At 44.3% G+C, this 15,047-nt stretch overlaps 1 protein-coding gene across 13 annotated transcripts in view; it reads right to left on the minus strand.

Annotated features, from left to right (window-relative positions):
* Abcc9 (ATP binding cassette subfamily C member 9) overlaps positions 1-15,047 on the minus strand; it is a 123,887-nt gene that overhangs the window by 25,835 nt on the left and 83,005 nt on the right. For all 13 annotated transcript variants that reach the window (XM_087656153.1, XM_087656145.1, XM_087656150.1 and 10 more), the window contains 5 exon segments: positions 12,887-13,116; positions 11,866-12,014; positions 11,595-11,664; positions 10,326-10,483; positions 5,568-5,660 (listed from right to left, as the gene is read on the minus strand). In XM_087656153.1, the coding sequence (XP_087512279.1) occupies positions 5,568-5,660; positions 10,326-10,483; positions 11,595-11,664; positions 11,866-12,014; positions 12,887-13,116 (700 nt within the window).

Here is a 15,047-nt window from a genome sequence, read left to right on the forward strand (position 1 = left end):
AGTTTTTTTTTTTAATTAAGAAGATCCTTAAGTACTTGACCATCGTAGGCGTGATTTCACACATGCACGCTGAAAAGAAATCTCTTCTATGTAACAAAAATATCCCTTATTTTGTAATCGGTTCCCTTAAATAATAGACAAAGACAGAGCTGGAAATGGCTGGTTTGAAAGCTGGCTGCATACCCAGCTGAGTTAACTGCTTCCCTCTCTGTGGCCATGGCCACTCTGACACAGGCCACCAAAAGGTCATTTTTTTTTAAAGGAATTACTGACCTGGTGAGTCCCCCACTCCTTTAAAATCTTCCAGTAAAATTGCAAAACTTCTAAATAACTCATCACTTGTATCAAAGCAGGAAGAAGTCCTGGGTGGGGTGCTTTTGGCCCAGGATCAGAGTCCATACAGGCCAATATAAAGCAGATACTTGGTATCTCTCCAATCAATCTGATCATTGTGGCATGCCGAGCCAGAGAAACAATTTGGTGAGACAGCAGTGTCTGATCTACAGTGATCAGAGAGCTCAGCACTGAGAGCCAAACCATTACTTCGACTTGAGTTATGCAGCCTTGAACTAAATGCCACGTCCAGGGGGACCTGTGTCAAGGAATGGCAGGGGACTGAACAGCCCGAGGGGTGTGTCTGCCTCCACGTGACCTCAGGAGGGGTGACTACAGTGAGGAGCTGGAGGGTAGAATGGCCTCTGAAGTCTTAGGATCCACAGCCATCATGAGGACGAACTGTGATGGCCTTTGAAAGGCTGACATTTCCATGTTTGCGGGATGTGCCAGGTAGACTGGTTTGCAAGAGGAATGTCAGCCATGTTTGCATCTAAGCATCCCTTCTCCACAGCAGGGAAGACATTGTGCTAGACTCTGGAGAAACGCAATGAACAAGATGTGTCTTTCTCGGAGTGGGAGAGACTGTGCTAGCTAGTGAGTCTGAGGTAGCCCAGGACCTTCCTTCCATGAGCCTGAGAGCCTAAACGGGATGTTTATATTGGAGGGCCTGAATAGAGAACCAGGTCAAGAGGGTGGGGAGAGGGGAAGGGCTAGCCCAGGCTTCCTGGAGCACAGGGGAAATGGTCTGGGAATAGGTTTTGTTTTCACTGGAGGAGGGTGCAGGTTCCTGGGCTGAACAGGCATTGTAGGTGCCATGAGAGGAAACAGAAGTGAGAAGACCCAGGGTTTTTCTGGACAGGTTTTTCCTCACCACCCTGGACAAATGCACCCAGTTGGTCAGAACTTGTGGTCCCGACAGTGTGCTGTCTGGGAAGGGCTTTCCGCTGCCGTGGTTGTGGAGGTCCTTTTCTATCACTCCACGTTTGCAGGGAACTGGCAACCGGCTGGAGCAGAGGGAGGAGGGCTGAAGGCGCAGGCAGCATTCCTCTGCTTCTCTTTGGCAAGAGCCCGTCTGTTTTCCTAATGGAAACTTTGACACACTCAGCCTGTATCTTTTCATCCACATCCAGTTCATCCTCTGAACATTCTTAGACCCTTATTCTGTCACACACACACACACACACACACACACACACACACACACACACAAATAAAGCAGCGGCAAAGGTCACTGACAGCGTAGTCTTCTTTAGCTGTGACACTGTCCTTGTAAATGACTGCAGGTTTCCTGCGATGTGTGAGTGTGCCCCGAACATTGGTGCAAAGGGAACATAAGATATGGTCAGTAAAGCAGGGCTTTCTGAAGGAGCTGGCCCAGGGGACACTGGCTGAACACAGGAAAGAACAGATATGGGGAAGAATGTGCGTAATTCTTTTCAAGTATTCTATGATTTATTTTCATTTTAATTCTGTGTATGTGGGTATTTAGGGGTGCATGAGTACAGTTGCCTGTGGATAACAGAAGAAAATTTTGGATAAGCCGCTGTGAGCCATCAGATAGGGGTGCTAGAAATCAAATTCAGATCCTCTGTGCGAGCAGTGATGTATCTTAACCACTGAACATCTCACCAGCCCTAAGAACATGCTTCGTTCTTGATCATGAAGACCAACCCCAACAATCCTAGAAACTTGTCCACAGCAGTTAAGCCATTGCTATCTTTTAAAAAATACTTACTATCACTGGGAAATGCTATTGTTTATAATATTTAATAGGCAAGATCCTTTTAGAGGGAAGTTACAGAATCCTTGTTGTGCACAACTGTTATTCAAGCACAAAAAGGCAAAGGTGTAATATTTTGTTATTTTCACAGCTATCTAAAGTTTTTCTTAATGTACAATTCATTAAATTTTTACTCATGTGTGCAGGAGGAAAATCAAGAATTTGGACCTTCGAAAGAAGCTGGGAAGACCAGCAGCTGCAACTGACCTGGACTCTGAGATCCCTCAGACACTGAACCACCAACTAGGTAGCATATCCAGCTGATATGAGGCCCCTGACACATATACAGCAGAGGACTGCCGGGTCTGGCCTCAGTGAGAGAAGATGCACCTAACTCTTGAGAGACTTGAGTCCCCAGGCAGTGGTGAGACCTGGTGGGGTGGGATAAGAGGGTGGGGACATTCTCTTTGAGAGGGAGGTGGGGAGGGTAGAGGACGGGGAGCGATCACGGGGCAGACCAGGAGGGGGATGAAGTTTGGATGTAAAAAAGGATTAAAGAACAAAAATAAATTAATCTAAAAAAAGAAAGTAACAATTAAAAAGAAGAATCTGGACCTTGCCCTGGTCTATTTCCTCCTTTTTGTTTTTCGAAACCTTTCTCAAATTCTTTAAGATGCTCTCCCTGACTCCTTTCCTTGGCAGTTTTGGATAAACCATGTTGTTCTGCAGGGAGAAAGTGAAGGTTCTGGTGTGTGGAAGTCCTGCTGTCCATCACCAGCATCCTGGCCCTCCCCCAATACCCTCTATGTTTTCTAGAGACACATATTACAAAATCCCCTTCAAGAGAAGCTGCCTCTCCGACCAGCCACATCCCTGTCAACCTGCTACTGAAACCTGTTCCATTAGTGCCCATCCCGCCTGTATCTCACACCTTCCCATCAGCCATTAAACTCCTCTAGCTCATTACTCTCTTTAAAAAAGATGCCCCCCAAACACCCCCGGGACAGAAATCTTTTAATTCTTCCTATGACAGCACTTCTAGTTAGCCCGCCAGCTTCTGACTTCTGATTTCACTACTCCTTAACCATTCTGTGACTGTTAAGGTCATCTCAAAGCATTGTGGTGTCCATACCCAGAGGACATCTTTAACTTCTTTTATTTTTTTCTGTTTTTTTTTTTTTTTTTTGGTTCTTTTTTTCGGAGCTGGGGACCGAACCCAGGGCCTTGCGCTTCCTAGGTAAGCGCTCTACCACTGAGCTAAATCCCCAGCCCCTTTTTTTCTGTTTTTACTGCTGTTGTCCATGCAAAGTTTTTAACATGTCCCTCTGTGTAACTACTGTGACACCTCTATCCTTGTCCAAGTGGTACGATGCCATTCTGATACTTGCCTTGACTCTTATGAAATTCTCAGGAGACTGAACCAAGTCTCCCCACTACCCTAAGCTTTTGCCTCCTGAGGTGGTGTGGTTTCTCAACTGCTATGAATTCCTCTCCACTGGTAGGAAGACAAGGTCTTCCCTGAGAAGTGCGCTGGTCTTTTTTCTTCACTGGAGTCTTGGGAAGAGGAGGACCAGTCTGAATCAAGGTCCTTCATAAGGAGGCTTCCTGTAAGGCTGTGGCTCAAACACAGTCTCCTGGCAACTTTCTACATTTAGCCTCAGTCATCCCGCCTTATCATTGATGAGTCAATTGTTCTAATTAACACAACTGTGATTGTGTAGGTTTCCTGGTGAGAATTCTTCAGTGAAGCCACAACACAGAAAGAACAAAATCCAAGTCCCACACAGAGGCACTCACTCCTTCCCTGTTAGCACCAACCTCCATGTGCTCAAGCTTCACTCTGATGACCTCCATCTTGGGCTCATTTAATCCTGGATTCGATTTATACATAAGATATAAACCTTCATGCTTTTCCCTCTGAACCCGCTGTCCCCTTTACCTCCCAGCCCAACTGGCCTTCATTCAAAGGCCCACCGTCCAACAAGTATCTCCATCTACTTTAGAAACAAGGGCCACCCGACCCTCTGACACAGCTGTCCACGTGGTAGGCCACCATAATTCTCACTCCGCTGTCATCTTTATCCCTTAAATCCTCTCTCCAATGTGGTGACTCCCTCAGGACAGAGTCAACACTTGTTCCCTAAGCAAATATCATAAGCATTTCCCAAGTCAGGGCAAACCAACAGTGAGAACAGAACCCTGCTCTTCCAGAACTTGTATTCTAGTAGGAAAAGATTAAGTAATTAGCATACAAACATCTTAAATAAAACAGATAATGAAAACACACCCACATAAATACTCATAAGGGAAATAAAATAAGATCACGTACTGGCTAAAGTAAAGACTCTGAATTGCAATTGGGATGGAAATAAACGGCCATGTTTATTCAATCTTTATCTACAAGAATAGTACTTAGTTGTGTTATTATGTACTATACTATGATATATAATAAATATAATTATATTTAATAATTATATGATCATGATATGATTATATAATATGTAGTATATAAGTATTTCTTATATAGACTAAGTGGAAAAGACTAACTTGGTTGCAACAGCAATCCATCTTCAATATGCTATAATTACTAGTGGTCCCTGCTGAGTACTATTAGACTATAAATTTATGCCAATAGCTCTATGTTCAATAACAATAATTGATGTTGAAATTCTCAGTAAGAGGCTTTAAACTCCATGTGGAGAAAGCATGCTAGGATGTAAGGTACGAGTTGGGTAAGTGAAACTCATAGATTTAGGTAGAAATCCCACCATACATAAGGTTTTCAAAATTGCTCCTTAATGTTCTACTCTGTGACCCAATCCCATTATTCTTAAGATAAACTCAGGTTGGACAAATCTCAGATTGAAGTCAATACCCATCTCTAATGGAGTGGAAAGAGGATCCAATTGAAGAAAATGGCCGGGATGCCACTTTCATGATGTAATCTGAATAGGAAGTGGAGTTAGCTCTATGGAAGCTTAGCTATGACTGCTCACAAACATAGAGAAACACGGATTGTTTCTTTCTTTCTTTTCCTTTCTTTTGTTGTATTTTTGAGATAGGCTGTCATATACTTCAGGCTGGACTTGAACTTGTTCTGTAGCCCGGGCTGTCCTTGAACTCTTGGTACTCCCGTCAACACCACAAAAACCACAATCACCAAGTGCTAGGACTGAAGATGTGTACCACCATGCCTGGCTGGGTTCTTTTCTAAAATAACTTTACTGTGATGATATTCTTTTGATTAGTATCTTTATTACTACCACTCTCTGTAGATTTGTTTTAAGTATTTTATTGGGAGCTTCCACAAATTCCTTTCCACTGTGTCAATTCATTCTATCCTCTTGCACTTTCAGATGGGTAACTCTAATCAACTATGTTCACGTTTATTCCTGTTCTGTAGGTCACTGTGAGAAACATGGTATTTCCAATAATAGTTAACTATTATTTGTTGATAGACGTTTATGGATGGATTTGCCCCTCGCCAGAAGTCTGAAGATGTGTTACTCACCTGAAGGCCCGGATAGTGGTAAGCCCTTCAGCTGTTTCTGAGAAGTGACAAAGCAGGGGGAGCTGGGTGCTGTCATCGAGTTCCTGGAGATCCCTAGAACAAAGACGATGGTATTTGTCACCTGCTTCCAGGTTCTGAGACCATTGAACTTGCAGGGTTCTCAGACCCCAGTGTTTGCTCTTGCCATCCAGTCATCTGACCTCCACCTCTTACTTATTTCCCATAAGTTCTCATGCTTAAAATCTTGAACCATCCCTGATCTCGGCTGTACTACAGATCAATAGTAATAAAAACCACATGGTATTGGCATAAAGACAGAGAGGTTGACCAATAGCGCCAAACTGAAGACTCAGAAGTAAACCCACACACCTATGGACACTTGATTTTTGGCAAAACTGTACAATGGGGAAAGAAAGCTTCTTCAACACATGGTGTTGGTCTAACTGGATGTTTGCATGTAAGAAGAATTCAAATAGATCCATGTCTATCACCCTGAATGAAACTCAAGTCCAAGTGAATGAAAGACCTGAACCTAAAACCAGGTGCACTGCATCTGATAGAAGAGAAAGTGGGAAATAACCTTGAGTGCATTGGCATGGGAGACAAAACACCAACAGCCCAGGTGCTAAAATCAACAATCAGTAAATGGGACTTCAATGAACTCAACAGCTTTTGTAAATCAGAGGGCTCCATCAATAAGAAAAAAGTGGCAGCTACAGAAAGATCTTCAGTAACCTTACATATGGCAGAGGGCTGATATCCAAAATATGTAAAGAACTCAAGAAATTAGAAAGACATCAGTAAATCAAATTCCAAAATGGAGTACAAAGCCAAATAGAGAATTCTCATTAGAGGACTCTCTAATGGCCAAAAAGCACTTAAAGAAAGGTTCAACATCCTCAGTCATCAGGGGAATGACTCAGATTCCTTCAGAATGGCTAACATCAAAAAACTCAGGGGACAGCACATGCTGGTGAGGATGTGGAGAAGGGGGAACACTGCTTCATTGCTGGTGGGAGTGAAAACGTGTACAACCATTTTGGAAATCAACTTGGCAGTTTTTCACAAAATTCTACCTCAAGTCCCAGCTATACCTCTCCTAGGAATATATCCAAAAGGTTCTCCACAATATCACAAAGAGACTCGCTCAACTATGTTCATAGCAGCTTTGTTGGTAATGGCCAGGAACTGGAAACAACCTAGATGTCCCTCAACTGAAGAATGGGTAAAGAAAATGTGGTTCATTTACACAGTGGAGTATCACTCAGCTATTAAAAACAAGGACATCATGAAATTTGCAGGCAAATGGATGGAATAAGAAAATATCATCCTGAGTGAGGTAACCAGACCCAGAAAGATAAACATGGTATATACTCACTAGTAACTGGGTATTAGCAACAAAGTACAGGATAACCCACAGACCGAAAGAAGTGAAGTAACAAGGAGGGAACCAAGGGAAAATATTTAAATTTCACTAAGAAAGGGAAGTAAAATGGACATCAGTGGTAGAGGGGTGGAGGGAACTGGAGGGTGGGGGTCTGGGGGGGGTAAGAGAGGGATCAAATGTGGGGAGGATTGAGAGAGAGAACCAGGAGAGAGAAATGGAATGGGTGTTGAGGGATCTCTGGGAAGAGCTGAAAACCCAGGGCCATGGAGACTCCCAGGAATCTATGAGGATGACCATAGATAAGACTCCTAGCATCTTCCAATGGAGGGATGGGGTCACCAAGCCAGCCAAAAAATCCTTTGACTCACAATATTTCCTGCCTATAAGATATGCGGGGATAAAGAAGGAACAGAAGTTGAATGAATGGCCAACGAATGGCTGGCCTACCTTGAGACCCATGCCGTGAGAGAGAGAGAGCGAGCCAACCTCTAACACTATTAATGATCCTCTGTTATGCTTGCAGACAGGAGCCTAGCGTAGCTGTCGTTTGAGAGGCTCCACCCAGCAGCTGAGGGAAACTGATGCAGAGACCCACAGCCCAACACTAGGCAGAACTCCAGGAACTTTGGAATAATGGGGGAGGGAAAATTGATGGGGCCAGAGAGGACAAGGACAGCACAGAAAACCTACAGATTGAACTGACCTGGGCCCATAGAGGCTCAGAGAGACTGAGCCACCAACCAGAGAACATGCATGGGGACAGACCTAGTCCCCCTACACCTATGTAACAGAGCGCGAAGGCCCATCTTGATCAGCTGTGCAGTCCCACAAACAAGCATGGAGTCTTTTCGTTCTGAGTTTCTGAGATGGACTTGGCCCACTTCACAAAGGGCAGATGTGGGGAGGAGACCCAGAGGAAGGTGGTGAGCACAGTGAAGGCATTCGAGGAGCTTCCTGGTTTTAACCTTTAAACATAAACAGGTGGCTATTGGCACAGCTGACAGCAACAACAGATGGCCGCTCACTGAGGTCAGGGCTGAAGAAAACGTCACGGAGGAGTCTCTCTGTTTATGGAACTGTCGTGTGTGAGCCCAGAAGATGATGGAACTGTCCGATCTGCATCTTGTAGGAAGGAAGCTAAACACCCATTAGACCTGAGACTTCCACACTCAAAAGGTCACATTGCTGCGTGCCAGGAGCTCCTCCACTTTAATTCTCCTCAAGATATAAAAGAACGTCTGTTCAGCGGCAGGAGTAAAATCCTCGTGCCTGTATGATTTCTCGTCCCTGGGTTGCCCTGCGGACTCTCAGATGAGAATGTGTAGACTGGATGGCTCTTAGGTCTCTTATCAACCCTGACTCCTTTAAAATTAACCATTGTCATGTAACAGTTGGCTCTTGTTTTAAAAATTCTATTTTGTGCCCCTTGCTCTTCTGTAGTATTAAAAATAGAAACTCTTTATATAACATTTTTAAAAGACCATAATCTCTACTGCAGTGACTACTCCGTGTGGACCAATGACTCAGACGGTGTTTCAGGAGCAAAGCTCGAAGTTCACATTTGTGGTGGGTTAGAAATCATTGCCAAACTCTTGCCACCCAGTTTCTCTCAGTAATGGCAAAAAGAGATTCACATGAGCTTGTGGGCACAGTAAGATACAAAAGCTTGGTGTAAGTGTTGAGAGGCAACGATTGGTGACAAGTCAGCCAGAGGTCACCAAGAGAGTCAGAACCTCTTTGCCTTGCCACACAGAATATTGGCACGAACATCAGAGGAAATGAAAGTGTAAATCTGACTGCTGTCCTTCTTCCTAGTCTGGAAGGGAGGAAGGAAGGAAGGAAGGAAGGAAGGAAGGAAGGAAGGAAGGAAGGAAGGAAGTAGGGAGGAAGGAAGGAAGCAGTGAGGAAGGAAGCAGGGAGGAAGGAAGGAAGCACAGGGAAGAAGGAAGGAAGCAGGGAGGAAGGAAGGGAGGAGGGAGGGAGGAGGAAAGGAAGGGAGAGTGGAAGTAGGAAGGAAGGAAGCAGGGAGAAAAGAAGGAAGGAAGGACGAAAGGAAGGAAGGGAGGGAGGAAGGAAGGAAGTAGGGAGGAAGGAAGGGAGGAAGCAGGGAGGAAGGAAAGAAAGGAAGGAGGAAGGGAGGAGGAAAGGAAGGAAGCACAGGGAGGGAGGAAGTAGGAAGGAAGGAAGCAGGGAGGAAGGAAGGAAGCACAGAGAACAAGGAAGGAAGGAAGCAGGGAGGAAGGAAAGAAAGGAAGGAAGAAAGAAAGGAAGGAGAAAGGGAGGAAGGGAAGGAAGATGGCCAGATTCTGAGGAAGAAAAAAAGATCATTCAAATATAACCCACATCTCCAGTGTGGGAAGGACTAACAGCCCTGGGAGGAGATATAATATGAAGTAAGGTGAAGTTCTGTATGTCCCAACGACCTCGCTAGCACCCTTCCCCTTTCTTCTCCCTCCCCCTGTGTAACCTTCATCTTCTCTCTCACTCCTGTCCTGTGAAATACGCTCAGTGTGCTAGGCAAACACACCAGCCTTTCATTGCAGCCTAATGTGAGTGTTAGGATTACCTTTCATATGGCTTTATCTTAGTAACAGATGGGTTTAATCGAGCACAGGTTATACCAGCCACAACATGGCAACACGGCTATCAGCAGCAAGTGTTTGTTGAGTACTGCCACAGAGGCCCCACAGTACCACAGCTCACCCATCCTGTTCTTCAGGAAAGCGCCGAATGTAAACTTCCAAGTTTACAAACGGGGATGCTGTATTGACCACTAATCATTTAAATTCTTGGGGAACAAGTACTATATCAACAGAAAATCTGAAATTAATGAGGACCCTTTATTTATTTGACTGTAATATCAGGCACAAGGAAAATTCTGCGAATCCAATGTCTCCAGTCTCTTAAAGGGATGCCGTGCCTCTCAGACACTCACAATTATCCAACTACATAGTCATGAATAATTTATCTCCTCGCCTTCATCTTTAACTCTTTCATACCATGTGTCTGAAGGATGTTTGCAGTTTTAACCCTTTTTCCTGTTTTGGGATAGACCACCTCTGCATGGCTCACTCTTCAGGGTGATGCTTGGGTTTCTGTTTCCTAGATTCGGCCAAAGAACCAAAGAACCCAAGAGCTGGCACACGCACGGGCTCACAACTGAATAGTCAAATTGTTGACAAACCAAATGGCAGGTTAACGTGTGTCAAGGGTGAGGAAGAAGCAGTCACTTGTAGGAAGGATGGCAATAGAACTTACAGAAACATGAGGAGTTAGCGAAGCCAGTCGCCCTCTCCACTAAACTTTCCACCTTAAACACTAGAGCAGACACGGTTCCCAATCAGTCAGATGTACAGAATGGTCTTACTTACTTAGAGGCAACCCGGAAGTATTTCTGGATGAAATAAAAGGCGACGCCCAGGGGCGCAAGAGCGATGAGAAACACGGGTGTAGCATAGGAGATCATCCCAATAGCCGACAGGCAGAGCAGGGTAGAGCGGGTCAGCGACTCCAAGGTCGGAGGGATATGCTGTGGAGACAGAGTACGAAGGGCAATGCATGTAGCCCCTGTGCACTGTCCACAGCAGTGTAACAGTAACACTCACTTTCGTGTTAATGCTAAGAAATGGGAACCATCAACAAAGCAAGCTATAGACTGGTTCACAGTAAACAACGTCACATGCAACCACAGCTCGGTATCGACACATCCTCAACATGGTGCCCACCTACTTGCCTCAGATACTTTAGATAAGTGTTTATTCTAGAGTTTGGTCATCCCTGAGTTTGTTTTGCTTTCCTATGATCGAGTAGAGTTATTTCCACATTAGTGTTTTCAGACATTCCTTTTTAAAAGGATATGCACCGTTTAAAACTCATCTATCCTTTCACTGTAAAATGTGTAGACCATTTTTTTCGGTAGTTGTTTGTGTCTTTTGAGTATCTTTGATTGGATTATCTGCCTTTTCCTTATTGAATATCAGATGCTCTTTATATATTATAGTGTTTACCTTCTTTCTTTCACAATTTAAATTCACCTTCAATGCTTCCAGCTCAATCAAATTTTAAATGTTTTGTATAATTAATCCTGCTTGTTTTTTTCTAAAATTTCCTAATGTCTGTCTTACTTCAAAAGACCCTTTGCAGTTCATGGTTTAAAAGCTACCCAGCCTTCTTTTATTTCACCACGTCATGGCTTTTTATAGACATCTTTATTTGATGGGCATTTGTTTCATGTTTTATGAATAATTGTCTCAATATCCTTTATTTTAAAATCAATGACTCCCACAGATTTAAGAGCAGCTGAAGAGCAATTGAAGAAGATGCCTAATGTCAACCTCTGGCTAACACACACACACACACACACACACACACACACACACACACACACATACGAGAGTGTGCATGGGCACTTGTATATACAAGTGTATACACTCACACAAGCACATACATATAACCCACACAAACACACAGATAGAAATGCTATCCTAGAAATCATTTTTTACTATGATATGAAGTCAAATGGGCCCCGATTTAAATTTTAGCAATTCGCTGGCATTAAGAACCATCTGTCTGTGTTTGAAATGCTGTCAGTTTACACGGAGGAATTTCTATTAGAACTTAGAAGTGACTCAGATACTCACTTGGTCGATGATGTTGGTATCAGCAGAAAACCGATTGAGGATCAGTCCCAGGGGCGTGGTATCAAAGAACCTGAGCAGGGAACAGACCGAAGAGTATGCTGGTGTGGACGAGCTGGAACACACTGAGGGACAGCTAGCGTCTTCAAGATGAGGCCTCCACATTCATCGGATCAAATACTTTCCTTTAAACTTTCACATTTTGTTTCAATCCTAAAATGCATACTTTTATTACTACATGCATAAGGGCAAGGAATAACTTGGTTTTCCCTACCTTATTGGGCCCAGAATTATCTTATTGAGGAGATTGTGGTGGAGGTTCTTGGCGGCGGTGAGACCCATCCATTCTACAGTGAGGGAGGTGACGAGGCAAAGGAAAATGCCCGCTCCACAGAGGATGCTGAACCCAGCCACATAGAAGGTCTAGGAAGAACCAGCACAGGAAGTCGACATGAGACAATCACCTGGGCTTCTCCTAACTGGGAAACGAAGCACTCAAGTCAGACAGACTGTTGGCATCCTTGTCTGGCTTGCACTTAGGAAGCTGAGGCATGGTGGGTCCCCAGGGCAGGACCCCCCTCATCGGGTCAGACTTGCAGGCCCGGCCACCCACACTTGTTATTTTTACACTCGAAGCTTGGCCTCAGAACTGCAGCATCTGTTTATCTTCCCGGCTGGGGACAGACTCTTGGTTTTCTACCTGGTCAAGCTCATGATTCCCGTCCTTCTTTTTACAGAACGACACCTCAGTGTAGGGCTCCAGAATCAAAGCGATGAGAATGGCAACCATTTCCTCCATAGGTGCTTAACACATTACATAATAATTACATGTGCTGCCTGTGAGATGGAGGCTCTGAACTCCTTAAGCATGAACCTGAGCACAATGTCTGAAGGCTTCTTAGGACAAGAATTGTAAAATCAGGGCTGAGAAATGGCTCAGCAATTCAGGGTGCTTGCTTATCTTCCAGGGGAAGGCATTTCGTTCCCCAGAACCCACACCGGGTGGTTTGTAACTGCCTGTTCTGGCCCCCATGGCCACTGCGCTCGCATGCACCTGCCTACTTCACAGACACATAACGTATGTTATTTAAATATGTAACAGATAAAGATGATGTGATCGAATATAAAATGATAAAAACAATGAAGAGCATCACCCTTTACGCCACTGGCTGTTGACCCAGTCTTAGGCCTCCCCCCACTTCCTAACACACCGAGCCACAGGTTCCACTGACATTCTGGCTGCAAGCTGGGGTCAGCAAAGGTCTCCCTGCCCACCATCTCCGAACGCTGTGTACCTGGTCAGCTTTCCCTGGGTCGTTTATACTGTACTCGGAGGTCCACGTAGCTAGCCAGTAGTCGATGGCCACGATCACAGAGTGCTTCAAAAGCTTAGAGAAGATCATGAGGAAGAGCAGGAAAAACCCTCCTGAAGTGAGGTACCACCAACAGGTCTTCCAGGGCATCTTCGTCCTGAGCCTCATTACAGTTGACATGTTGTCGTCCTCATCTTCCTCCTCCTCCTCCTCTGCATAGCCACACACACACACACACACACACACACAAACACACAACACACCGTGTGAGCTTCAGATGAGCACCAGAAATAATCTTTGTTTGTAAGAGGAGTACAGGTGACCTCGTTTAACTTCAGAGAAGCGAAGGTGTTAGCCTTGTGCGTCTTAAACAACCTAGGCAGGGACACACTTCAGTTATTTAAAAAGTGGGTTCAAGACGGTCAGAGGTGGTGACATCCTCCTGTAATGCCAGCACTTGGGAGGCAGAAGTGGATAATCAGGAAGTCAAGGCCAGCCTCAGCTATAGGCTACATGGGGAGTTCAAGTCTACACTAGGCTATAAGATCCTGTCCAAAGAGGGGAGGGGAGGAGGAGGGAAGGGGGGAGGGGAGGGAGGAGGGGAGGGGAGGAGGAGGGAAGGGAAAGGAATGGAATGGAAGTGAAGGGAAGGGAGGGAAGGGAAGGGAAGGGAAAGGAATGGAAGGGAGGGGAAGGGAAAAGGAAGGGAAGGGAAAGGGAAGGGAAGGGAAGGGAAGGGAAGGGAAGCGAAGGGAAAGGGAAGGGAAGGGAAGGGAAGGGAAGGAAGGGAAGGGAAGGGAATGGAAGGGAAGCGAAGGGAAAGGGAAGGGAAGGTAAGGGAAGGAAGGGAAGGGAAGGGAAGGGAAAGGAAGGGAAGGGAAGGGAAAGGAAGGGAAAGGAAGGGAAGGGAAGGGTGGGAAGAAGTAAGGGAGAAAAGGAAGGTAAAGGTGAATGAACAAGGTCCAACTCTAGGGCCAACATTTTTTCACTCAGCATCTTCTAGGACTTATTTCATTATGCTCTTTTTCACTGCTGGCAGCGACTTGGAGGATTGAAATGGCTTGACATTTTATTCTCTGTACCTTATCTCTGACTTTATTTCTTTATATAGTCTGTATTAATGACAAGTTATTATGATATTGTTTTAAAAAGGAGTTCTTTGCCTATTTTGTATTTCTAAAACCTACATTGTATCTTATGTAAAGTTTCTTTTGACATTTTGAGTTCCATATGTCATTCTTGATCAGAACTCTAGCAAAGACTTGCTACTCTATCATTAATGTTTTGCTAATTATCTTGAAAGGACAATATAAACCCATTTGTCTCCATTGAAGGACCAGGCCTGATTTTAAAAAGAAGGCCATAAGGCACCAGCTCCAGGAACAGACCATAAAATCAAGAAGCAAGTTCATAAAACCCCCTCCTAAAGAACAGCCTGGGGATAACTGCAGGAATGGGGAAATATCTGATCTCAGGATGGACCATCTGTGCTGGGAAGTCCTGTCATCCAGTAGTTAAGCACTTATGACATAGAAATGAGGGCCACTGACCACCTGACACAATCTAATCAGAAGCCTACATTTGTGACCTCCTCTTACCCACCAATGGAATTTGAGATTACCTAACCCACTCTTTAAATATAGATGAATTAACATAGTAGCCAATCAAACTTATGCTAATGTCACTGCTTTGGTTCCTGCCAATCACATTAGAGATTACTTAATTCTTCTAGAGTTCCCTTAGTTCCCCATAAGAAGATCTGCATGCCTTGGTCTGGGGTCTCTATTTTGGAGAATGGTTGATCCCTGCATACTGGTTGTTTCTGTAGAATAAACACTCTTTGACTTTGTATACTATCTGAGTCTGAGGACTTCCTTCAGTGATTATTCTATTTTGTGTTGTATCATATCAATGAAATAGTACTTTATATGTTTTAGTGTATTTTATATAGTTTCAAAATACAAACTGGTTCAGTATAAAAAAAAAAATACACATGTAGACCAGACTGCTGATTTCCAAACTGAACACACAGACCAGACACTTGAGTTAGTGATGAGATTGAGTTGCCAATAAAAACATGCTCCTTCCTGGCTTGCAAACATTTTTTTTTCTTTAAATCTATGGCTTTCTGCATTTGGGGATC

This window comes from Rattus norvegicus, chromosome 4, assembly GCF_021556685.1.
Source record: "Rattus norvegicus strain SHRSP/BbbUtx chromosome 4, alternate assembly SHRSP_T2T, whole genome shotgun sequence".
Classification (NCBI taxonomy): Eukaryota; Metazoa; Chordata; class Mammalia; order Rodentia; family Muridae; genus Rattus; species Rattus norvegicus.